At 36.2% G+C, this 26,522-nt stretch overlaps 1 protein-coding gene across 1 annotated transcript in view; it reads right to left on the minus strand.

The window, feature by feature from the left end:
* The window catches only part of USH2A (usherin), a gene marked incomplete at its 3' end in the record, with an annotated part of 393,893 nt that overhangs the window by 232,012 nt on the left and 135,359 nt on the right, over positions 1 to 26,522 (minus strand). Inside the window, exons 21-26 of the mRNA XM_084283630.1 lie at positions 16,320 to 16,450; positions 8,563 to 8,689; positions 8,054 to 8,155; positions 6,315 to 6,503; positions 5,728 to 5,858; positions 801 to 1,074 (exon numbers count right to left, since the gene is read on the minus strand). Coding sequence (XP_084139756.1) covers positions 801 to 1,074; positions 5,728 to 5,858; positions 6,315 to 6,503; positions 8,054 to 8,155; positions 8,563 to 8,689; positions 16,320 to 16,450 — 954 coding nt within the window. The remainder of the gene's footprint in view (positions 1 to 800; positions 1,075 to 5,727; positions 5,859 to 6,314; positions 6,504 to 8,053; positions 8,156 to 8,562; positions 8,690 to 16,319; positions 16,451 to 26,522) is intronic.

The raw sequence follows: 26,522 nt of genomic DNA on the forward strand, positions 1-26,522 counted from the left end.
TGTATCCAAAAAATACACAAGGACTGATGAATAGTATCACAAGTAACAAAAATCCACACCCAAACAGTAAATGGGTAATTTTTAGACAGCTTGATGACTATATTTCATACAGTCAATCCTTAGGTTCAGACTATAAATAATGCTTTTTTCTTTTTTCTATAAATATGACCTATCCCAGAGCAAAAGGGTCACAGTGGACGTCTCTCTTCCTCTTGGTAATGTGAAAAAGACCACCAGGTAACATAGCCAAAATCCAAATTCAGGATTTTATACTATTTTTTTAGACCATAATCAGTATTGTCTGCAAACGGACTAATAAGCCCTTACACTGTTTGCTACGTGTGCCAGCATCCAGCCTCATTACAGTGATTTAAGCTGTTTGCACTCCGTTCCATTGGTTTTGTATTCCAGATCTTTGACTAACATGACAAGCTGATCAAGTGAAACAAGTTGATCAGAACTGGCTTTCTCTGAGAGTGATCTGAGCTCTTCCGGTTGGGTATCTCAGATAACTATTTGCTATTCTCCAATTTCTTCTCTCTTATAACTTGGATTGTTCCATATGTCACTAGCTTGGAAAGACTCTATAGCATTACAAAAGGATCAGGGGTAAATTAAGCTGAATGTGTATGGATAACTGCAGTTAAAATAGCAATGGATGGGAGGATGAATTACTTCTCTGCTAGTGTCGATAAATGTTATATACTCATGAATTTATACTATGAGCAGAGCATCCACCAACAACCTTGCGCATGGCACTAGTTTTTGAAAAACATAAGTTGGTCTTGGTGTCACCTTACCTTGTTCTGGCCCCAGCTCTTTATAAAAACTCTGAATCTCAGGGGGGATTCCACCTATGTAGATAGGTGAGTTTACTTTTAGTTGCTGAAGATGGGGTTCCAACGTCTGCTCTCTCAGTTCATCCATACTTGCTGAAACTACAGAGCCCTCCTTGTTCACAGTTACTTTCTTCCACTTTCCATCACAATAGGACAGTCCTAACCAAAGATCCAGTTGTGTAAAGACAGTGCCCGTTTTTAACAAGACGTTTAATATTCCACTTTTAAGCTCAATCTATAGATTTTAAAACAGAGAAAAGATTTTGAAAAAGATATCACACACAGAACAATGAAAGATGAGTACACTGCAGATATTTAAAAAATAAATCAAGTTTTAAAATGATAATGATATTTTATCTTCAGGATAGCAGAAATTCAAGTAAAATTGTTTGCACAAACCATGCTAAATACAGTGCATCAGTTAAATTCAAAATGTAGGAACACATATTCTGTGTGTATGTTTGTTTGTTGTTTTTTGACAACTAATTTGGCACTGATGTAACAAAGTAAAAAGAAAAGACAATGAATCAGGACTGTTTTCCTTTTTTATTTTTTTTTTTTTTTTGAGAATGAGAAAACAGCATTTTATCTATCAATTTTTTTTTTTTTTTTTGGAAGAATGTAAGCAGATAATAAGGAAATGAAATGTCAGACCTGATTAAGCTCTTTTTTAATTGGCTGGTGAACTCAATTTCAAATTTCTCCAGCATACATTGATTCTGTATTTCATCCTCATTCTCCTAAATCTTGCAAGAAAATAATTGTTTTTGTATGTGCTTTTTGAGATTAATGTGCCAGTTTTCTAATAGAAACACATTTTACTTAAATTTTTACTGCAGAAGTTTCCAAATGCTTTACTACAAAACTCTTTATACTAACACTGAATTGAGTGCAAGTAGGGTGAGAGTGTAAATTGGCAGGTATAAAGCACTAAACATTTTGATGATGAACTTGTGGTTGAGAAATATGGATAAGTTCACAAAAAGGCATTTTTTCTTTCATGACAAATTCTTAAGTAAATAAAAACTAAAAATAATAATAATAATAATAATAATATATATGCTTATTACCAGTATTGACAAGCTGACATATTTGGGTTCCTGGTAACATTAATATTGCAGTATTCATAATTAGATTGTAGTTTCTTAACAGGGACTCCAGTATATGAAAGAACTCAGTACTAGGGATGCCCCTGGCAATATTTATCCTGTTCCAAATTGCACACTGACTGCTTGCTCACAAGACTTTTGTGAAGTCAAGGGTTGTGCCTATTTGCTTCTTTGGAACCACAGCTTTTCCCATTTAAATGGGTAAACAGCCCTTCATAGCTTAGGTCATTAAAATACAGGTGAAATCATGGCATCAGTATTGATACTATAGCTTGTATAAACAGTCCATCAAACAAGTCGTCATTTTTTTTTCACTGATGAGAAATAACATGGATCACACTGTTCTGGTGGGAAGAAAGTGTTTCACCTGTATGACTACAGCAGTACACCAACAAGACTGCCAGACCTAGCAGCTGGAGAGAAGACATGGTGATCAACATGGGGTGATCAACTCAGCACATCCCCTCTTCCAATTTACTCAGTTTGATATTGTCTGAAAGCAGAAAGCAGGCAGAGATAGATGCTTCTGCTTTTTGTGATGTCCTGTACTGACATTTAGAGTGCTGAAGAACAGCTAGAAGACCACTGTTCAGTTTGAACTTTTCTGCATGATGAAGATAAAAATAAAAAAAAAATAAAAAGTCCTGGATATATCTGGCATTTACAGGTTCTCTCTGGTACCAAGCAAAGGTTTAGAAAAAACATCTCATGAACTGTTTACTTTTGATAAAATTCTGAGACCACTTTAAAAATGTTTGATTGTCAATTTATCTTCTGGACATACATTATGATGTTAAACCATGAAGATCATCTCATTCTCCTGACGGACATGTTAGTTAGCGTCTCTCACCAGAGACAAATTAAGATCATTACGCTAAAACCCCAAACCTGAACAGGTTCTCAGTTCAGTGGTTAAAAGCATACTTTTTAGAATTTGGAGTACAGATATTAAGCATCACTGCAACTTGCAATTATATAGTTCCTCTACACACAATTCTTACTTTGAGCATGCAGTGTTAGAATCAAGAAAGACAAAGCTCAGACAGAATATGGAAAAGGACACAAAGTGCAAGGAGAGTTTCCACAGGCATGCTAGCATGTTCAACAAGCAGCTGGTTACTTGTGGCATCTCAGGTATTGATACTGGGACCAATTATTTTTAAAAAATGTATTAATGACCTGGGAAATTGAAGGAATGTACTCTTAGGAAGTTTGCAAGTGATAGTAAAGAGGCTGCAGCTGATATTTTAGGCAATAAAAAGCAGCTTTGAAGAAAATGACTTGGAGGGTCCAGGTTGATTACAAATTGAACACTGGTCAGCAGTGTACCCTCAAAATGATGAAGATCAACCAGGTACTGGGCTGTATTAGAAAGAGGGCAGTCAGTGGGTCTAAGGAAGATATATTGACACACTGGAGTAAATTGAGTGGAAGGGCACCAAGTTGCTCAGAGTTGGAGTACATGACATATGAAAAGAGGCTGGGAGAACCAGATTTATTCAGTCATAAGAGTAGGTGTGATGAGAACATTCACCTCTGTTCAACTACCTTGTGGAAGGATATAGAGAAGACAGACCCACATTCTTCTCAGATGTACATAGTGAAAAGATGAGATGCAACAAACAAGTTCTAACAGGAAAAAATCACAGTTAGATATTAGAATTTTGTTGTTGTTTCTGTTTTTCTTGTTTTCATGGGGAGACACATGCCAGAGCAAGAGTGAGCAATTCATACTACGTTATCTGTTCATAGTTTGCTCAAAATTATTATGTCTGGATCCAAAGAGAATCAGATTGACCTCTCTAACTTCAGTGAATTATCTCAGGGCTTGGAACTCGTGGAAGAAATGACCTTTACACAGAGCACCTTTCTAGGACATAATTTTGTCTTGGCCAGAAGACAAGATAGACTCTTTGGCAGTTTGGTAGCAGGCAGCCATGTGTCTAGCTAGTCATTCCAAAACTATAAAGCTAATAAGAGAGCTGTGATCTATGCAAAGGGATGGGTCAGGGAATACCATCATACAATGTGCTCAGGATAAGTGGTATCTTCTAATCTGTTTTGCAGTGCAAGTGTCTCCTGACCAAAGCTCCTAACAGAGACATCGTAGCTCATGCGCAACATGCTACACACCTCATTTTCACTTTCTATTAACCTTTTTTTGTGAGCTCAAGTGTACGGAAAAACCTTCTGTCATCATTATGTATGTGCATAACACAAAGCTGCAAGGGTTGGAAAAGCATGCATATAGTCATCCTCTCTAAAATTCCTCATTCCAAGGTTATGGAGATGTCCCAGTTAGGTGTAAAGGGAGATTAAACATTTTTTACTTGGTTTAGAAAAAATGCTATGAAAACTAAGCACAATATTTGTTGTTAAAAATAATATAAATGTAAAACTGGCAAAAATCTGGCAGTATGAGTACATAACAAAAGTTTTTTTGTCTACATTGTGCTTTTGACTACACTTTAAATTTACTAAGTCCCCTCACTCTTTTATAGCCAGAGCTTTTCTCATATTTCTGTTAGTCTTTCACAGAGCAAGAGAAAGGAAACAAGGACCACATGCCACAAGAATCTCCAGAAGAACCCAAGCCCCACATTTGTCCCTGTGAATACTGTTCAAGTAAATAGTGCCCTCGTACCATGAATTACATACATACTAGTCTTTTTAGTGTGGGACAATAGTGTATATAGCATCTTATGCTACTAGCCCATAACTCTGGTCATTACTTGAGGACAAACTAAAGCAATAGCATGTAATTAAAAAGACTTGCTATTGCAACTCATTATAATTTCTGAACCAAGGCTGCTTGAAAAGGAGGAAGCAATCAGGACTAGAAGAATTCGAAATCCAGGAAAAAAACAACTGCTGAAAATAATAATATAAAAAGTAAATACAGAGTAAGTTATAGCTGACCTGAAAAGGAGAAAAATATATTTATATGCTTTATGTCAGAAGTTTAAAAGAAAGAGCACATTAGATATAATGCCATACAATAAAACAGGCTTTGACATGACAAGCCATTAGCAAAACAGCTGCAAAGTAATAAATAAACAAATAAAATAGAAATGGAAAGGGCAGGTCAGGTTATAAAGAATAACAATAGACTCAAAAATCTCTATATGTAAATGATTGCTTCTCGGATCTACTAAAAAGAAATACTACTTTCAATGTAATCCTCTTTAATAGCTACTAGTTGGTGCAAGTAATAACTGTAGTTGACCCACTATTCAGTGGTGACCACCATCTAATTATATTCAAAATCCTTGGAAGAAGAAAAATACAAAAACAGAACCATGTAGTCAATACAACGAGTTTGAAAAACTGCAACAAACATATTCAACCTTAACTAAAGTCCTAAGCATAAAACAGTCTTATTTAACAGACACAAAATGAAAGCCCATATGCATCTCTCACAAATTTGCCTAATACAGGACTTTTGCAGCTTTCTCAACAATTTTGAAAAAACAGTGAAAGAGGTGAGATGGGATTAAACTGGACCACTAATTTCAGTCTGTATGGCAATTCTCGTATTTTAAATCAAAATGAATACATCTTATTGATAAATGAACCAAAAATGAAGAGAACTCTTTTAATACAAGTCTCTTATTCTACTTTTTAGTCACTTCAGCAAAGAGAGTAATTCTGCTTTTTCATATACTGATATTTTTCTTATTATAAATAACATGGCTAACTTATCTGCTGGGTGTATCTTAGTAAGCAAAACTCAATGATCATACCTGAATACAGTTATTTGTACTGATTTCTAAACTTACTGCAAGATAATCTGGACCATCTTTATTGTAAACGAACAAAAGCAATCCATTCAGTTGATCTGTTCTGAATTTGAAGGAGATCTCAAATTCCTGTCCGCCACTGAAAACATCTGAATGCAATTCTAGGAAGCCTTGAAAGAAAGTAAATACATGAATAAGTTAATCAAATACAGAAATAATAGGCTCAAGAAGCCAAAAGCAGAAATCTAGATGCTACTTTCTGCTTGGACACAAAGATCTCAGAGGTTTCAAGACTAAGGTTTATAGCTTTCACTCAGCTTTGTAAATGACACTTCTCTGTAATTTATTGTAACAAACCAAACTGGTGCAATGTCCTAACATCTTGCCACAATGTGAGACCCGGCATTTTTTTATATATTATGGACACCTGACTTTCTAAAAAATATAAACAAATCTACCTGCAGTTAGAGCAGCACCACCTCTCCATGAAAGCAAGTTTAAAGCATTTAAAAATAATCCTATATAACTAAAATTGCTTTGAAAATCAGATCACTGTAATACTTTCAACGTGACTCCCTTTTAGGTTGCAAGAACATACATGGCTAGTACAGAGTACAGCAAATTACCTTTGCCAAGAAAATGTGCTCCTTCTGAGAGGACAGTGGGGCACCCTTCCCAAATATGATAGACGTTGTTTTGCTCTTCAGCATCCTGCCAGTCCAAAGATTCCCAGTTTTCATAGGGTGTATGCATTTTTTTCAAAAAAAAGTCACTGAGACACCCCACAAATCCTTTCTGGATTATCGTCTTCATCCCTGAAGAAAAAGAAAATCATTCATTAAAGCCAATCACCTGCAACTAAGCATAGGGATGAATGCATATCATACCCTATCACATATGTGCATTTTTTGAATTGATAACCACTATCATTAACTTCATAAATCTGTCTCCAAACTAAATTCAGATTTATGAATGCATCTAGTCACTAAGGACAGCAGCTACTACCACATAGCCAGAAAATTTTAAACTTGTTGAGATATTGCATACAGGTGACATCAGCTCAGCAGAATACAACTACTCTATGAAGATTCCAAGGAAATATTTTAGGCTTATTCTCTCTAAAAAAAAAAAAAAAAAAAACAACAAAAAACTATTGAACTGTTGTGGATATTGTGAAGAAAGGCATGCATCTGCTAAATAGGAAAAAGCAATGTTGCAAAAGCTTCAACGGGTGAATACACTTCTAGAAGATCCATCAGGAAGTTCTTATTTCCTTGTTTCAATTTAAAAAAAAAAAAAAAAAAAAAAAGAAAAAAGAATACTCATGTATGACTTCTGTCTCTTTTTCTTTACTGGAGACAAAAGTATAAATCTGGTTTTGTAGACAGTATTCTCTTGAAAGATATTTAATGTGATTTTTATTATTTAGCAGAGGTTTTTGCGGAAAACATCCTCGATAATTTTATGAACTAAAGGTTTTAGAAGAACACATGCACATAACTTGTGGATTTAGTAAGCTGAAGTAGAGAAGGTAAAGAGGAAGTTGTATTATAGTGTACCTCAGTGCAAGCCGTCAATTAAATTTCATGTCTTTATCACTGTTGGGAATGCAAACTTAATGAACAGTTTGGCTTTCAGATTTATATGAAAAAATGTAAATCTGGATATGAATCCACTGAGAACAGCTTATTGTATCCTGTTTTTTTATGAACTATAAAGTACCAGTTATCTGTTGGTAGACTATACTCTTGGCATATAGGCCAAGTTTATATATAAAGGCATATGTCTGTTGATTCTGTGGAAGCCAGCAATGATCTAGCTCCACACAAATACAGCTGTAGAATACAGATATATTCATACACCACTAAGTTCAATGCAACAGTCCCTGAAGGATCCTAAAAAAGGCCACTACATTCTATTTCTGCAACCAGGTGGGATGCACAACCTTATGTCTAAGCTAGCAAAAACAATTTTCATGCATTTTTGGAAAATAACTTTGGAATCTAGAATGTAAAACACACACATAAGCTTCACCTATACAACTTGCTTGCAGACACAGTTCTATAATTCTGTAGTTATATAATTCATTAAAATATACACAGACCTCATTAGATGTAACATTGCTTTACTGCTGATTAAAACACATATACAGATATTTCAGTCTGTCCCAAAAATATAGAATTAAACAACCTGCGTAGGCTTATTTTTTCCAAATTGTTATGTAAATAATTATGCAAATTAAGTATGGTCCTCATGTTCCTGGCACAACGTCAATACAGCCCACACTGCTGAAAAGGCAGTTAAGTCAGTGCCACTGTCTAGGATTCCAGGTACACCATATTATGTAGACCACAGTCATACTCACCTACATCCCTTCTTACAATAGAATAACCCTGTGGAATTCCTCCAACAAAAACTCCAGTGTTCTCTCCAATAATGGTACTGCCACTAGCAGCTAAGGAAGAACCTAAACAAAATAGGTCAAGATTCTTGTGTTTATACTTTCAACAGATTTTCAGCTCAACAGAATATTGACATTGGATAAAAAATGCTAATGTAGAACATCTCCTAATATTTCCCCATACATATCCTGGAAATATTTTCAATTCTATTTTACAAAAGAGCATCAGCACAATCATACATTCATGAGCATAAAAAAGCAGACTTCTCATTCCTAGTATTACATTATCAGATTCACAGCAGACACATACTTCAGACGCATTGACAAAAGAGGAGCTATTTTGTTTAAAAAAATAAATAAATAAATAAGAGTGAATTTTTTGTTGTATGGATGTGCACAAGTAGTGAGAAAGTAAGCAAGTGAGCAACAACCTGAATAGTACCAAAATAATGAAGCAAATCTAGATTGATTACCTGTGTACTGCCCATCCACTGTGATGTTTCCCAGAGCTTGAATTCTTGTAGCAATTATTTGGTGCCAACTGTTATCGTTGTACTCTTTTCCACCGTCATTAGCTGGTGTGACTGCTACTGCAGATCCCTTTTTATTAAGGGAAGAATCCAAGTTAGAACAGGAAGGTGGTAAGATTTAGAATTATACCTTAACTCTTCACACCACTGTGGTATATTAACATCCAGAAAATAAAGACAAAAGTCCTCTGTATAGCTTCTTTTGGAATACAGAATGATGTTTATAACTGATTCCCCCACCAAATTAATCTCTTCAAATACATAAGTAATGAAGGATCCAGTACAGTTTCTATCAAAAACAGAAAAACCTGTGTCATTCCTATGATAAAAACAAGGATGAGACACAAATATTGAGGGTAATGTCACACAGATTTCTGATTTTTTCTTTAATGGAGTTTCCATTTAACTTCTTCATGGATTGCTACAGTTGTAAAGTTTGATGGATATGATTCAATGTACTGTTCAGTTCAGAGAAAGCACCTTCACATTAGGATTGTTGATTGCAGAGCCTGTCTATTGGAAGTGACTCAAAATAGAGGAACATTTGTAAGGATGCTTGAAGAAGTGTGTCATTTCCCTGTTAACCTGGTATCAAAAGGAACTGAAGTTTTAGGTGAGAGGGTAAAGTACATTTATGAAGAAAAAGGTCATACCATGAGATTCAGAAAAAAAAATCTAGAAGGTAATTAATGAGGATGCTTTTACAGTACAAGCTTGTACAAGTACAGACTGTAAAAGTGGTTTAATTTTTTTCCCTGGTTTTATTAAAACAATATATATATATATATATAAAATGACATGAGGGGATGAATATAGAGATGACCATGACAAAACACAGAAAAATCTTTTCTGAATTCCTGAGTACAAGTTAAATAACATCTGCAGATGTCAAACCAAATCTCAAGGCTGTAAACCATCCAAAATGCACATTTTTAAAGCAATATTTGAATTTATTTTATTTCAAGAATTTTCCTGGGATTCACATCCAAAATGTGTTCAATCTTCAGAGTAATCCCAGTAATATTGTCTCAGAACTTTATAACGTACTTTAACCACGTGGTAACTATTCACAAAATAAAATTGTTCTATGTATGAGGTGATGAGTAAAAAGAAAAGCATTATGTTGCACAGACACTAGATGATATTAAAGACATGCAATCTTTGTTAAGCTAGTCAAGCCATAAAATAAATACAGGAACAATTTCTAAAATTTTCCAAATTTTTTCCAAATTAAACAGCTCTTTTTTGTTGTTGTTGTTTGTTTGTTCGTTCCTTTTCAGATCATCTAGTACTCTTTCTGGCACAAGGACTTTAGAGTTATGCACATGAAGAAAACCCATTAATCACTGATTGTATTAATACTTTAAAGGCATTGTTGAAATACAGTATTGTGCCTTTGAGTGATGTGCATCTAAGAAAAATTTCTTGTCATCATATACATTTATAAATACTGTATATATTTTATGATACATTTTTAATTGTGAACTCACCATGTATTCTATATATGAAAATATATATGATATGTACATATGTACATAATTACAGAAAAAAATTATTTCCTATGAACAGCATGGGAAATAGCATGTTTCCCACTCCATTCAGCCAATGTCTTGGTATTGAGACAGTTTGTACAGCAGTCCTCCATCCCATGATAATAATACAAAGTTATATATCCTTACATTCTAATAAGCACTCTTTCATGTACTATTTTTTATTGTCTTCTCTTCTATTTCAACATTTTAATATTTTACAAACACACATTTCATTATCGTAGTTTAATAATTAAAACCAGAACTGGTGTCATGCCCAATTAATGTGCCCTGGTAGCATGCCCATTAGTTTTTCCATTAGTGAATTCAACAATACTAATGGGATTACTAGCATGGGATGCTAATTGGGCGTGACATAAGAAACTGGCTTACTTCTTAGCATACCCTTGCTAATGATGAAATTAATGAGCATTTTATTAAATGCTGTCTCATCAAAGTGTACTTAGTTAGCGTTAAAATTGTTACAAACGATGCTGCATTCTAAAGATCAGGTGCCTGAATAAGTGGTTCTTCATATTATATTTGGCAACAGTCTAGAGCATTAATAGTTTTATACATTAGAAACTACATTTATTTGTGATCATTTCAATCTGGGACCACACAACCATATGTGCTAACCTGTGCTTAATCTCAGGAAGAAAAAAAAAAGGAAGAAAAAAAGACTGTGTTCAGGATTCAGAATGCACTGCATTGAAGATCTCTGTATGACATTTTACTGAGAACCACCTGAGTGACTTTGTGATTATACTCAAATATCCTGTTGTGAAATGGCTTGTTATGCATTTTGACACACATAGGGAACCAAATCTGGAGTATTTTGCTGAGCCATACAGTAAATCTTAATTTTTAGGAGCTCTCAGTAGTATATAATTAAAATGGAATCTCTGTGGCTCTTCATGCGGATGTTTACGTTCATGAAAACATGTACAGAGATCACAAATATGGATTCTCAAAAATACTGGCTAGGTAGCAAAGTCATAATGTAAATACAATTCCACCAATGGGGTTTTTTCAATTGTCAAATTCCTACCAGAGAGAAAATAAATGAGTACTGAAGTTTTGCCAGTGCCAAGCCGCAAGGCACCTTTAGGATTCATAGCTAGGATTCAATCTTCCTTTTTTCCTTGGAATAACAGGTCACCCTCAGACTCCATCTACTACTTTGCACATGAAATAAAAGAAACTCGTATTCCTCTTTTTGCTGGCAAGTTTAGTAAATAGATCATCTTCTAAAAGATCTGGATTGAATTCCCTCCATTACTAGGAGAGGAATCCTGACATACTCTCTTCAGAAGACTGTCCTAAGTCACTAGGAAAAATGTATTTCAGATTAGCATTAAATTTCCACTGTTAGTGATTTCACTTTGTATAACATATTCAGTGCTTCTCTGGGGAAGAAAAAAAAAATAATGAACAAATTACCTGCAGCTTCAGTGGTAGGTTTAAAGAAATTATGATGAGAAGAAACTCACAGACAGCTGAAGGTTTGCAGAAGCACCAAGCTCAGAGGAAGGTCTGTGGAACAATGTAACTATGCAGACAAGACCAAGGAAGGGATCAGTTAGAAAAGAAACTCATGCCTCCTGAAAAATGAGTAGAGGCCAGCAAAGAATGACAACAAAGGAGTAAGAAAGGAGGAGAGCAGACAGACAACATAAAAGGAAGACAAAATAGATGGTCAGACTAGATGAATGATAGTGTACATAAAGTTTAGAGAAGTATGAATGGACAGGACAAATACTTGAAATTCACACTTAGAGAAGAATAAGTTATGTTTCTGAAAATTCCCCACTAAGAGTTGGCAGGTCTATCTCCAGAGCACATACAGTGAAGAGAGAATGTACTGCTTATCATGAGCAGATATATACAAGAATGCTGAAAGGGACTAGGGGTAAAGATAATTAACCTGTGACAGGACACAGCTGTAATGGAGTATAGAATACTACACCAAGTTGCTATAGATAAAAAGCCGCAGACATAGATGTCATCAAAAGAATTTTTGTACTTATTAATAGAAGTGTACAAAGGTAGGGCCATAAATGTTTATCGTATATGTCATGACTGTAATTAGAGAAAATGATGCATATAACTTGGTTAGGAAGCCTCATGCTATCAATAAGAAGCAATTAAAACATTTGCATTCTGATGCAAACAGCAATACACAAATGAAGGAATGAAAATTGCTATAGAACGTGATATCTGACATTATAGGATAGGAATAGCAAATAATAGTAAGCAGTTACTTACATTCAAGAAACTACAGAAGTTTGTTGCATGGACAGGAAGATGGCAGAAGAGATGACAACAGTCAGTTATATTGAGAAAGGAAGAACTGAGTTGGAGGAAGGTTATTTAATAATATTCACAAGGTTCAATCACTATTATTTCCTAGAGGGTTGAAGCTCAAAAAGCAGGGTTATCCCATGAAACTTGCCAAGGACACAAACTTGGAAGGCTTCATTAATATGTAGAAAGATTTCAATACCCTTGCAACAGGAATGTTAAGGGCTGGCACACCGAAACAGAATTAGGTTTAATAATACAAAACATGAACAAGAATTTTCACTGCTACCTGGGAGCCCATTAGTTTTCAATGACAGAGAAAACCTTGGTTGCATTAACTGGCCATTGGATCACCACAAGGTGTCAAGTCACAGAAAAGACTACACCATGATGTGTTCAGTAGCAACAGGAATGCACTAGTATCTTTGAACAAAGCACTCATGGCATTCTTCCTGAACATTGCACAGATTCAGTGGAGAGGGAGAATTAAGCACAAGAAAGCCAGGGACCTTTATGTATTCTTCTCTTCAGTATATATGAACTACCATAACTATAAGGGAAAGGTCTTTCATGGCTATATCTAGGTTTGTAACTATAAATCCAAGTAGAGGCTAAAGATTTGAGGCATAAATTTATGAAATTACCAAGATTTAGGTGTTTAAATGCCTTTTATGAAACTAGTCTGAATCTTCGAGCATAGAAATTCCTTGTCTTTTCTCAGTACTTGCCACTAGTTACATGGCAAATGAGGAGAAAGAACTCCTTATTGCAGATCTTCCTGGAACTGTTAGAGACCAGACTAGTTCATGCACTATGGAAAGACCCCACATGGCTAATTAGAACTGTCATTTCCAGAAGGCTGTAAAGCAACTATTATGGGACCTAAACACATGAGAATAAAGTTTGATGTATTTGTGCTCCTACAACACCAACTTTTTGTTAATTGATAATTCAATCCTAATCCAAAAAGAAACCTTTGGACACTAACACATTAATACATGACAAAATTACAGTACTAAAACTCCAGTACAAATATGTCAGCAGAAGACTGACCTCTACAGTCCTTTTGATAAGACCTTGGAAATAAACTTCCTACCTCTGTCTTTTCATCTGTTTCAAAGGAAAACCTTCAAAGACATCTCTGTCTCATGTCCATGAAGAATACATGTTTTAATTGTTCCCCAAAAGGATGGTACAAAAACAAATCTGGAAGCATTAGCAGTGATTCCTCCTTATGTAATAAGGGGAAGCTCTGGGAAGCAGCTTGCCTCAAGTGACAAATCAGCTACAGGCTGAGCTCAGCAAACCACAGAAGCTGCTTGAATTGGTGTCAGAAATGCTGAAACCCAGCACTGTCAGAGAAGGGAAGGGAGCATGGCCCAAAGAACCAGTTTTATGAAAAAACATTTTCAGAGAAATTACAAATGAGAGCAGAAAGCACAGGACAAGATAACAAAAATTCAGACCCTATTCTAAGCTCCTCTGTGGGGGGAAAAAAAAAAAAAAAAAAAAAAAGGGCAGCCCCAGGTGCTTCCTCCACCCCTTGCCAATCCCAGAACTGGAGACCATGGCTCCATCAGTCGATCCTTCCCAATGAGTAGGAAGAAGAAGAGTAAACCAGCAAGACAGAAGGCAGTCCCATAGAAAGGAGAACAGGAAAAAAAAAGGAGATATGCTCTAGAAGATGGATGGACATAAGAAACTAAAAATTCAGATCTGATCATCACTCTCAAACCAGAACTGAGAAGTCTGCATAAAGCCATTGCTCAATAATTTTAGTTCTGTCTTTCATTCATTCTTAAGAATACTATAGCCACTAGAAAAGACGTGCTTAAAAATATGAAAGATGAATACAGATTTAGTTTTAGGCCCTCTACAATCCATTGGCTCCCTGTCATGACATCCATCTCACACTAGCCTTCAGGCAGCACCATGCCTCCTCTACAGATCGTCCATTTCTGAATAAAAGGTTCATTGCTGCACACCACTTCTGCATGTTCATGGAGCACCAGTGCCTGTTCCATGTCAGAGCTCAGGAAGCAAAATGGATTGTAACATCTCTAAATCCACACCTTTTTATACTGTTACAAATTTCTATTCAACTCCTGGAGCAATAGACACAATGCCAACCACCTAATTAAGCACAACTGAATATGTGGCTGATAAAGTGACCCAGCCCTCCAGCAACTGGAGGAGCTGTAACTCTACAGAAATGGTGCATGTAAGTGGATACATATGATACCAAATTGTCAGTATCATTAGAAAATCTGATTAGAAAATTAGAAATTAGAAAATGCTCACATTGCTTTTATGAAATTGTCGTGGTTCCGCTCGAGTGGGCAGCCGAGCTCCACCACAGCCACTCTCTCACTCCCCCTCTTCAAAGAGGAATGGGGAGAAAATATGTGAAAAGGGCTCAAAGGTTGAGATAAGGACGAGAAAATCACGCAGTAATTATTGTAACAGGCGAAACAGACTCGGCATAAGGAGATAGTAAGATTTATTGCTTATTACTAACAAGCTAGAGAAGTGAGAAACAAAGGAAAGAAACCAAAAGCACCTTCCCCCCCCCCATCCACCCTCTTCCACCTCCTCCCCCCGAGTGGAGCAGGGGAACGGGGGAATGGAGGCTATGGTCAGTCTACAGCACTTCTTCTCTGCCGCTCCTTCTCGGTCACTGTCGTCCCCTGTGCTGTGGGGTCCCACCCATGGGATGCAGTCCTTGATGAACTGATCCGGCGTGGGCTTCCCGCAGGCAGCAGCTCTTCCAGAACTGCTTCAGATATGGGTCCATACCACGGGGTCCATCCCTTAGGAGAAAACTGCTCCAACCTGGCTCCCCCACAGGCAGCAGCTCCTGCCAGGTCACCTGCTCCTGCGTAGGTTCCTCCTCTCCACAGGCTACAGGTCCGGCCTGGAATCTGCTCTGGCAGGGGTCTTCCACAGGCGGCAGCCTCTGTCAGTGCAGGGCCACCTGCTCCACCGTGGTCTCCTCCATGGGCTGCAGCGTGGAACCCTGCTCCACCGTGGTACTCCATGGGCTGCAGGGGGACATCCTGCTTCACCATGGTCCTCACCACAGGCCGCAGGGGACTTCTGCTCCGGCGCCTGGAGCACCTCTCCCCCTATTTCTTTACTGACCTTGGCGCCTGCAACGCTGTTCCTCACTCCTCTCACTCTCACAGCTGCTGTGTGGCGCAGCATTTTTTTCCCTGTCTTAAATATGCTCTCACAGAGGCGCAAAACAACATCGCTTATTGGCTCAGCTCTGGAAAACAGTGGGGCCCTTACCAAACATGGGGCAGCTTCTAGATCCTTCTCACAGAAACTATCCCTATGGCCCCCTGCTACCAAAACCTTGCCACGTAAACCCACTACAGAAATATAACCAACTTTGTAATCATTCATGAGAAGATCCACTTTTGTAGTGCACAGAAAACAGAAAATACCCAAATAGAAATGTAAGGAATGTGATCTTATTTTTAATTTTTGTAGATTTTATTTGATATTTCCCTGATTTCTTTTGTCTTTGCTCTAGTCATAATTGCTGGAAGTCAGAGACTACTTCCATCACATTGATAGCAATAAGATGTCAGTAGGGAAAGACAGTCTCGAGATAGGAGGCTTAGGAATGAATGACTAAAAAATATAAAACCTTTATTTACAAATTCAAAAACTAATTCTTTCTAGCTGTTTGATATATTGCTACTTTAAGTTGTAGTGGTGTTTGATGGTACTGACCAAAAAGAGGAAAAAAAAGAACATTTCTTTCCCCAAAATCTCCAGTTAACTAAGGGCCAGCTAACTTGAACTCTTTTAAATAAATAAATAGATAAGTAAGTAAAGAATCTTGTTTTTTTGGTGTACCTGTGGATCAAAGAGAAAGTAAGGACGTCCACTCCTCAGTTGAAGTGCAATATATTCCTCTTGATTCCCAGGTGATGCAGAGAAAAAAATTAAACCATCAGGTTCCTGGGTTTTAAATTTCACTTTAATACCTGGTTAGAAAAAGCAAACAGACAGTTAATACGAAAAATGATTTTTATGTGTTATGACAGTGTAATTACAAACAAAAAGTTGACTTAAAACCAGAAGTAAAATGGTAAACTAAAAGCTTGGTGTGGAAGTTTTGTCTACCTAAAACCTCTGTTAGTCATTGTAGAAGAAATTCTCATAATCCACTCTGAGTCAATCTTTGAGAGAACTTCAATGATTTCAGAGCTCGTACTCATCGGTAAAAAAAAATAAAGATATTCATGCTTTCTTAAGAAAATATAATTCAAATATTAGAATCTTATTCTAATTCTTAATTCTTATTAGAATAATTCTTATTCTAATATTTGAAGAACAGGAAATTTTACATGTTGATTTCAACGTGCACCCTAGCATTTCTATCAGTAAAGAAGGAATGAGGTTACTAAACTGAAGTGTTTCTAAGAATCAAGTTTTTTTGGTTTCAAGATACATATATCTCTCTGTATATTTATACATGATGGCACCTATGTGAACAAATAACACCTGGAAAAGAACAAGCTTTAATAAAAATTGGGAACATCCCAAGGAATAATTGATGAACTATGCTTAATTAAGAACTTTCCAGATCGTTATGAATAGTCTGCATTTGGCTCCTGATAAAATGTTGCCTCAGCACATGAAATGTCATTCAAATGGCATAGAATAAAACAATTATTTTTTTTTCCTACAAATAAAATACCAAAAAAAAAATAAAAAAGAAAAACAAGCTAATTAAACAGCTCCTACATATTGCTGTCCACAGTATAAACTTTCTCAGTAACAACCTAAAGACATATTAATGAAAGAACTTATAAATGATGTATCCCATTTTCAAAAGCACAACTATGAATAAACAAGTTTTGGATAGCCACCAGCCTTTTATGACTATAATGCCTTTCTTTTTAAGATCCTAGAAAATCATCTGACAGAAACAAATCAAAAAACTACAAAACCATAGGCCCATTGTGGCAGAATTTTTTTAATGTACAAAACCAGACAGTGTATGGTGGATCTGTGCTTTTACTCAACTAATTATTTTATTTTATTTTATTTTATTTTTTGCATAGGGAAACAAAAAGGCAGCAATAGAAACATCTACCTTTTTGTCTCAACTTCAAAAGTATAACATGGAACATACATTCTACACTTAAAGAAACACTGGAATAATGCCTTTAGTGAATACTGGGTGATATAGTCCATATATTTTCTGCATTACATTACAGTTTGTCTCACAATCCATGTATATTCTTATAAATAAATAACAATTTTGAACAGCAATGGTAAGGTAAATCAGACTATAGATGCCAAATGCAATTAGGCAGATGATCAGCACAGAAGTATTTAGCAAAATTTAAGATCCACCCCTTTATTGAACAGATAAGAAAATAACCAGGAGCTGCTAAAAATCAGATGAGTACTATAAAGAGTCTGCTAACTCCCTGGAGTTAACATTAACGCAAAGACATCTCCTTCCAGAGCCATTTATTTATCTGACAAGATCAAAATACAGCATGTAACATTATATTAAAATGATTCTAAATGTATCATCTTCATGCTAAATTTTTATTTATCTACTTGGTCTATTTATTACCATATCTCTCTCTCACCACTTTACACAGACTTCTTATCCCTTTTTTTCACCCCTTATCCCACAGTCATGTCACAATCAACATCTCCAGAAGAGCGTGGAAGCAAATGTTTCTCAAATTCCCAGTCAAATTCATCCTGATAGAGTGTGATTCCTTTCTCTTTTTCCATTTCAGCAGGTGGAAAAAGGAGCAAAATTTCTAGTGCTATTTCATGGTAAAAAGAAAATATTGTCTTGTAAAATCATGAAGTTGTTGGGTGACTTGGAAGAAAGTGGTGAAAGGGCTAGTGAGAGGAGGAAAAAAAAACACATCTCTACTATATCCAGAAATTTTCCGGTAACACTACCTCATTCATAAACTATACATTTCCATGACATTTCTGTGTAAAATGCTTTTTACAGAACAGTGTAGTCTATTGGCATTTACTGAACTATCATACTACTTGGTCTTTTCACACACATTTAACCATTTTTGCCAGGCAGAAAATTGCAAATGATGATTTTTTTTCTTATAGACAACATCTATTACAAATATATATATAAATTTATATATATAATTCTGATGCACATTCATAGTAGATCATGCTTGTTATTATCTATACCCATAAAAAATATCCTTTGACCCTGTTTCTTAATCATATAAATGTTTTTATGTAATACAGTATCATGCACACATCACAGAATGGTTGATGTTGGAAGGGACCTCTGAAAATTATCTACTCCAACACCCCTGCCAAGCAGGATCACGTAGAGCATATTGCACAGGATGGCATCCAGGAGGGTTTTGAATATCTCCAGAGAAGGAGACTCCACAACCACTCTGGGCAACTCATTCCAGTGCTCTGTCACCCTCACAACAAAGAAGTGCCTTCTCACACACATAAAACATTCTCTCTTAGAAAATGAAAATCAGTCATGCTATTAAAATGCTTGCAAGATCAATTGTGTGCAACTAACACCAAGCAAATTAAATAATAAAAATAAAATAAATAAACAGTATCCATACATAAGGAAAAGAGAGGGAGCATAGCTTTGCCTGGCTCAGAAATCACTACTGCTGTTCTTTGGGGTTCCATCAGTATCAGCACCTGCTGTAGCAGCTGACTGATGGCTGGCCTATAATTCCACACTGGAAAATACAGCTAATTTAACAAGATGCCAGTATTTTTGTCAATCTTCCAAAAGACATTTCTGAAGACCAAAGGATGCTTCCTTACACCTAATTCAGAAGGACATCTGCAAAGGACATAATTGAGTTTCCATAAAAACATCAATATTTTATAATATTGATTGTTAGAAAAAATAAATTATATTGTTCATAACAGTAAAATTGCAGTAGTTCTTGAAGTTTTTAAATTACATACATTATAGCATTATATATATATAATGTATATTATATATATAATATATATATTATATATATAATATACATTAAAGCATTATAAGCTTTCTTTCTCCTTTGGATAATGAAGAGGTGGCTTATAAAACCTTAATTCCAGCCTATAAAACTGCCATTGTTTCTTATAAAGTTTTGATGAGTCAGAAATCTTCATTTTCATTCACACGAAGCAAATTCTTCTAACTTCATTTGTCACCTTTTGCAGAATTCAGAAATTTTACTCCTTGAAATTCCGGTATGTTTGGAGTTTCTCGTGAGATAAGGAAGTTCATATAATCTCTAAGTACTTCTATGCCTCAGTATTAGTGCTTTCCTCTATTTCTAGAAATGAGTAAAATGGAGAAATCAAATACTGTGCAAGTTGATGTCTCGCTGACTAAATTCTGCAAACTTTGCAGACCCTTGGTTTGAGGAAAAAAATATGCCACCTGTAAAAAACACCACAGCACAAGAGAAGAAATTGAAGAAATGCATCCTAAACATGATTGGATTATTTTAAAGCCTGTTTTTCAATGGAACATAAAAACTTAAGAAATCAGTACTTTTATCAGTAGTATCCGAATTAAAAAATAAATAAATAAATAAAAATAAAAGCCTGAAAACATTTCTCCAGGTTGTTTCATTTTGAGTGTGAAGTCCAAAAATGGGAATCCTCTTCAAGACTCGTAATAACTAAGGGTATGTCAGTATGTCATTCAGTTTCAGTAATTTTTCCACTTTATTGGCACTGAGCACTGAAAATTGGTCTTCCTTAACCTAACCACATACAGCTTTCATTTGAAAATGTGAAGTTCCAAAGAATTTGAAAACCACAATGGATCATCGGTAAAACTCTATCCCCCATTATTTTGGGGGATAGATTTTGCAAGACAGTTTCTCTTTCTCAAAGACTTGTCTTCGGTATGCATTTCTAAACCTTAATTTTAATGTTTAATATAATAGATAAATATAAACATAAACATAATTTAAATTAAATGAAACAATGATATTACAATTACTTCTGTAATTTGTCACATACAGAAACTGCATCTCTGCCTCGGTATTAAATACTGGCTGTAAAACATGACCAGCTGTGGGGCACAGTACCAATGTATTTTTAATCAACTGAATCTTGAATTGCAACTGAAGAATTCACCCGATATGCCTCTTTATGCAACAAAAATGACTGGTTCACGACATGCTGTTATCATTTCTGAGATTAAAAAAAAAAAAAAAAAAAAAAAAAAAAAAAACAACACAGGAAATTTCACTAGAACAAGTTAAACATCCATGTACATCATTCAAATAAAATCTTAAATCCATTTGACATTACAGTCACAACTGGAGAAGCTGTCAGAATATCTTTAGTTATAATTAAATTAATTTCTGTAATTGAATTAAATTAAAACAGTATTGCACAAAGTGCAATACAAGCATTGTCCAAAGTGAACAAAAAGACAAAAGTAAGAATACACACTAATAAAAGGACAAGTAGTAAATTACTACTTTATTATTAATTTTTCATAGTATTCCAAAGCATCTTAGGGCAGAGTCTCTCCTTCTGACAGGATATTCTGTCCTAGTTTCACAGATGACACGTTCAAGTTAGCAGAGGAATGAGGTTTAAGTGACCAAACAGGGGCATTTTAAAGGCATGAAACTGAGAAGTAATACCAGTATGCTATTCTGTGTGTACACAGTTTTAAGAGTTCCTTTTAGTAACAGACTAAAATTAAATATATATTTATATATGTATACACTATTACTATAATATCAGATGAGCCAGAACCCAGCTCTTTGTCTAACACAGAAAACACATATGAAATGATTTTAACACTATCTCTTTTCATCTTTCATGTAAGTTTACCATGTTTGAGGACTTCAGCAGCAGTTCAGATTGAGACTCAGATTCACATCTGGGTTCAGATTCTCCCGGTGCAACTCAATGCAGCTTGCAAGGTCTTCATAAAAATATTTAACAGGCATTATTTTGAGTTGAGAAGTGCCAGTTGTTAGTGAGGGGAAAACAATGAATAAACTATAGCATTTTCCCCCGGGACTCCTCGACCCTGGAGGGAGGAGAAAGAGTCTGGGAAGTGGAGATCTCCCCCCTTGGTGAAAAGGGAGTGGTTCAGGAGCATCTGAGTGGGCTCAACACACACAAATCCATGGGTCCCAAAAGGATGCATCCACATGTGCTAAGGGAGTTGGAAGAGGTAATTGCCAAACCACTCTCTATCATCTTTGAAAGGTCCTGGAGAACAGGAGAGGTGTCTGAAGATTGGAGGATAGCCAGTGTCACTCCGGTCTTCAAGAAGGGCAAGAAGGAGGATCTGGGAAACTACAGGCCAGTCACTCTCACCTCTGTCCCTGGAAAGGTGTTAGAATAGTTTGTTCTGGATGCAATCTCCAAGTAATTGGAAGAGAAGAAGTTTATGAGTAGTCAGCATGGGTTCACCAAGGCGAAATCATGCTCAGCCAACCTTGTTGCCTTCTATGATGGCATCACCAGCTGGGTAGATGGGGGGGGAGCGGTGGATATAATCTACCTTGACTTTAGCAAGGCTTTCAATACTGTCTCCCATGACATTCTGATAGCAAAGCTGAGAAAGTGCGGGATAGAGGAGTTGACAGTAATTACAAGAGAACTGGCTGACTGGCTGAGTTCAGAGGGTGGTAATCAGTGGCTCAGAGTCTGGCTGGAGTCCTGTGACTAGCAGTGTTCCCTAGGGGTCGGTGCTGGGTCGAGTCTTGTTCAACATCTTCATCGACGACCTTGATGAGGGAATAGTGTCTGCCCTCAGCAAGTACGCTGATGACACAAAGCTGGGAGGAGTGGCTGACACGCCAGAAGGCTGTGCTGCCATTCAGTGAGACCTGGACAGGCTGGAGAGATGGGTAGGAAGAAACCAAATGAGGTTTAATAAGAGCAAGTGTAGAGTCCTGCACCTGGGAAGGAACCACATGTATCAGTACAGGCTGGGGGATGACCTGCTGGAGAGGAACTCTGGGGAGAAGGACCTGAGGGTCCTGGTGGACAACAGGTTGACCGTGAGCCAGCAGAGTGCCCTCGTGGACAAGAGGGCCAATGGGATCCTGGCATGCATTAAAAGGAGTGTGGCCAGCAGGTCAAGGGAGGTGATCCTCCGCCTCTACTCTGCCCTGGTCAGGCCTCACCTGGAGTACTATGTCCAGTTCTGGGCTCCCTAGTACAAAAATGACAGGGATCTCCTGGAAAGAGTCCAGCGGAGGGCCACAAAGATGATATGGGGCCTGGAGCATCTTCCTTGTGAGGAAAGGCTGAGAGACCTGGGTCTGTTCAGCCTGGAGAAAAGAAGACTGCAAGGTGATCTCATCAATGTGTATAAATACCTGAAGTGTGAGAGACAGAGGGATTTGGCCAATCTCTTTTCAGTGGTTTATGGGGACAGGACAAGGAGTAATGGTCACAAAATAGAGCACAGGGAGTTCTGCACGAACATGCAAAAGAACTTCTTCATGGTGAGGGTGACAGAGCACTAGAACTGGCTGCCCAGGGAGGTTGTGGAGTCTCCTTCTCTGGAGATATTTAAGGCCCTCCTGGACGCCTACCTGGGCAGCCTGCTCTAAGGAACCTGCTTTGGCAGAGCGGTTGGACCCAATGATCTTTCAAGGTCCCTTCCAACTCCTTCAATTCTGTGATTCTGTGATCTCCCACACATCAGAACATCATATACTAACAATCTGTAATTACTACAGCAATAAATTCACCTTAAACATTTTTTCTTGCAAAATAATAAGTTATAGGGTTGGTTTTTTTGTTTGTTTTTTTTTGTTTGTTTTTGACTAGAAACTTTATTCACACAAGCTAATGAGGTTTAGCTTCCTGTGAAACATCTTTCAAAATCAACAGAATTGAAAAAAAAAAAAAGCATTTTAAAAATGCAAAAAAAAAAAAAATCACACTATTCAGAAACTATATTTTGACTTTTTACAATTTTGAGTGGGAAAGTTAAGGTAGGGGCACAGGTAATTGAAGACATCTACAACAATATCTGAAAGGTTTTCAGAGAAGTGAGTTTAAGATTAATCTTAAGTGTCCTATGTACGCAGCTAAAGTACTTGTAATGTACCCTTCTCTACAACTGGATATTCAGAGTCCAGCTCAAAAGAGCCAATATATACAAATTCTTAGATGCAACAAATACTTAGAAGCTGCTACAAGGCTTAATAGTCCCATGCTACTTCACAAAAACCTATATAAAAATGCATAACCAAACCTGTCCAAAACTGTCAAGAACAGCCATACAGACAGAGAACTGAGCAGCATTCTGATATTTAAAGGGGGCCTACAGACAAGCTGAGGTGGAACTCTTTATCACAGAGTGTACTGACAGGACACAGAGTAATGGCTTTAAACTAAGAGGGTAGATTTAGATTAGACATTAGGAAGAAATTATTTACTATGGGGGTGGTGAAGCACTGAAACAGGTTGCCCAGGGAAGCTGCAGATGCCTCATCCCTGGAAGTGTTTCAAAGGCGAGGCTGGATAGGGCTTTGGGCAGCCTGGTCTGGACAGGAGTGTCCCTGAAATGGCAGGGGAGTTGGAACCAGATCGTCTTTAAGGTTTCCAATCAAAACCATTCTATGATTCTACAAAATATATGTCCAACCTAGAAGCTGTCAACAATACCGTTAGGTTAACTTTTCATAGACCTATCAAATCCCAACCCAAACGTATAAGACTAAAAAGTAATAATAATAATTCATACCCTAGAGTATTATGGACATTTTCTCTGAGGACCTAAGAAATGATAAAAGGAAAACAATTTATATTGCAGCTAAAAACAAACAAACAAATAAAAAAAAAACCAACTTAGTATTTGGAAAATCACAAACCATTATTAGAAATGAATTTTGCATCATCCGTGAAACATGTATTTTCAGAGCAATTTCTCCAAGAAACCCTATTTGTGTTTCCATTCTGTTTAGATTATTAAATGGAACAGTATAAATAATTAAATAATTGTACATTCCAAACATACGAACAGAAAGTTTTGGCAAATAAAGTGATCCATTCATGTTTATTATAGCCTTTGTTTGCACATAATGACCCCTAAAATTTATAGAAATTGTATATAAAATGTTTGACTGTAGCACTAGGCTATCACCACTTCTTCAGGATGACAAACTTTAAGCACTTCCTTAACACTAAGACTGCTTAGTAATGCTTTTGCCTAATCAAAGTAAATTTTCCCACAGAACTTGTAAAACAATTCCTTTTTAACTGGAGGGGAGATAGATGAGTAAAATGCTCAGCCACCTGGAAATTAGTTCAATAAATTGTTCGATTTTGGTTTCAGCGCATATTTCATGAAAGCATACCACCTTTTATGCTACTATACACTTCCATTGAATTAACATTTAGTCGTTATTCATTCCTTGTGAGAGAGATTCTGCATGATACATATTACTCTAGCTAAAATACATTAAAAATATATATATATTTGCATGAGAAAATACATCTTTCAAAAAAAATGGCCTTACAAAAATGGAAAACCTATTTTCACATAACAGACAAGAGAACTGGAGGAGATGAAAGAGCTCAGACATTCCTAGACATGATCATGAAAAACCTCTGCTGAATGTAGGGAGTTTACCAGAATATATGATGGCCTATAGGTTTCTGTATTTTATTCAGGAAAGGTGGAAAGTAATTTTCCAAATCTGTCGATTTTTGTTGTGCTGAGTACAGGAAGAGGCTCCATATTTTGCCATTATCTTAATGTATTTGAAAATATTTTTGAAGTTCATCATCACAAACATTAAACTGATTTACTAATTTTATCAGTCAAGTAAATGCTGTCCATTTCTAAGTTGCTTTTTTTTTCTTAGTAGAAATTTAAAATACGTACTTAGAAGTCATACACATACAGACATATGCATACGCACACACATATAGGTACATGCAAACACACACACACAAAAATCTCAGTTTTATCAAACTATAACAGTCTGTCCAGCAGCCCCTTTTCTTTTGTGATGATAGTAAAAACAGAAGCTAGAAATTGATTGTTTTTAAAATTCTTTCCAAAGAAAACCAACATTTTGCAAAAGTTTAAGTTGAAGAATGACACAATTTGAAGACATATTCTTTTATATATACTCTTCATGCCTCAGATTGCAAAAAAGCTAAGTCAAACTGAAAGTTTGTACAAGTATAAATATGGAATATGATGAATGAAAGGGAGAAATATGTGGCACTTCTTGTGGAAACCAACTATCAGGCAAAACTCTAAATTCTCTTGAAGAGAAATGAGCATCTCTTTTACACTAAAAGGACTAATTTGATACCTGTTTTTTCTTATTTTGCTTGCTACCCCATTATACCCACTACTGGTAAAACAAACAGGACATTTTAGCTTTAATCTTCTTACTACATAACCCAAATAACTTCAGTCATGTTTGCATTAATGCTGCATTAATCATGTTGTTGCGTATTAATGAGTTTTCAGGCTATGCTAATTACTGTCATAGATTCTGCAGCAGCCCATTAAATATACAAATTACAGAATTAAAGAGCCAGAGCTCTTCATGATTAATCTTTAAATGGAGAAAAACTAATGATGTCTGTACAAAGTTTCTCTCCACTTTTGGCTGACTGAGCCCAATGAACAATCAATTAGAGTATTTGAAGAATAAGAATACCGCACATACTAAAAGATTTTTTATGCTGTTATTCTGTGCAGAAGACACATTCGTTTATAAGTTTCTATTGTATGAACTCCTACTAACATATTCTAGTCTTTAAGGTCTTCTGAAGTATTACACAGAAGTAAAAGCCATAGGATTCTAATTCATTATTACATACTCATAAGACTCTGCTGGTTCCATATAAATGCAGTAAATCAATCTTCTCCTTTTTGCAAGGACACCGGTCTTTCTGCTCCCTAGCAAGAAAGATTTACAGCAAACCTTGGTGAAAAGAAAGCTAAGATAAGTTTAAAGTCATTTGATAAGATTTGATGTATTAGTTGCACTTTCTCCCCTCACTTATGGAGTGATGTTTTCTTCTTTCAGGTGTAGTGTGATACCTACTGGTTAAATCACA

Source organism: Netta rufina, assembly GCF_964035555.1.
Source record: "Netta rufina genome assembly, chromosome: 3".
In the NCBI taxonomy this organism is placed as follows: Eukaryota; Metazoa; Chordata; class Aves; order Anseriformes; family Anatidae; genus Netta; species Netta rufina.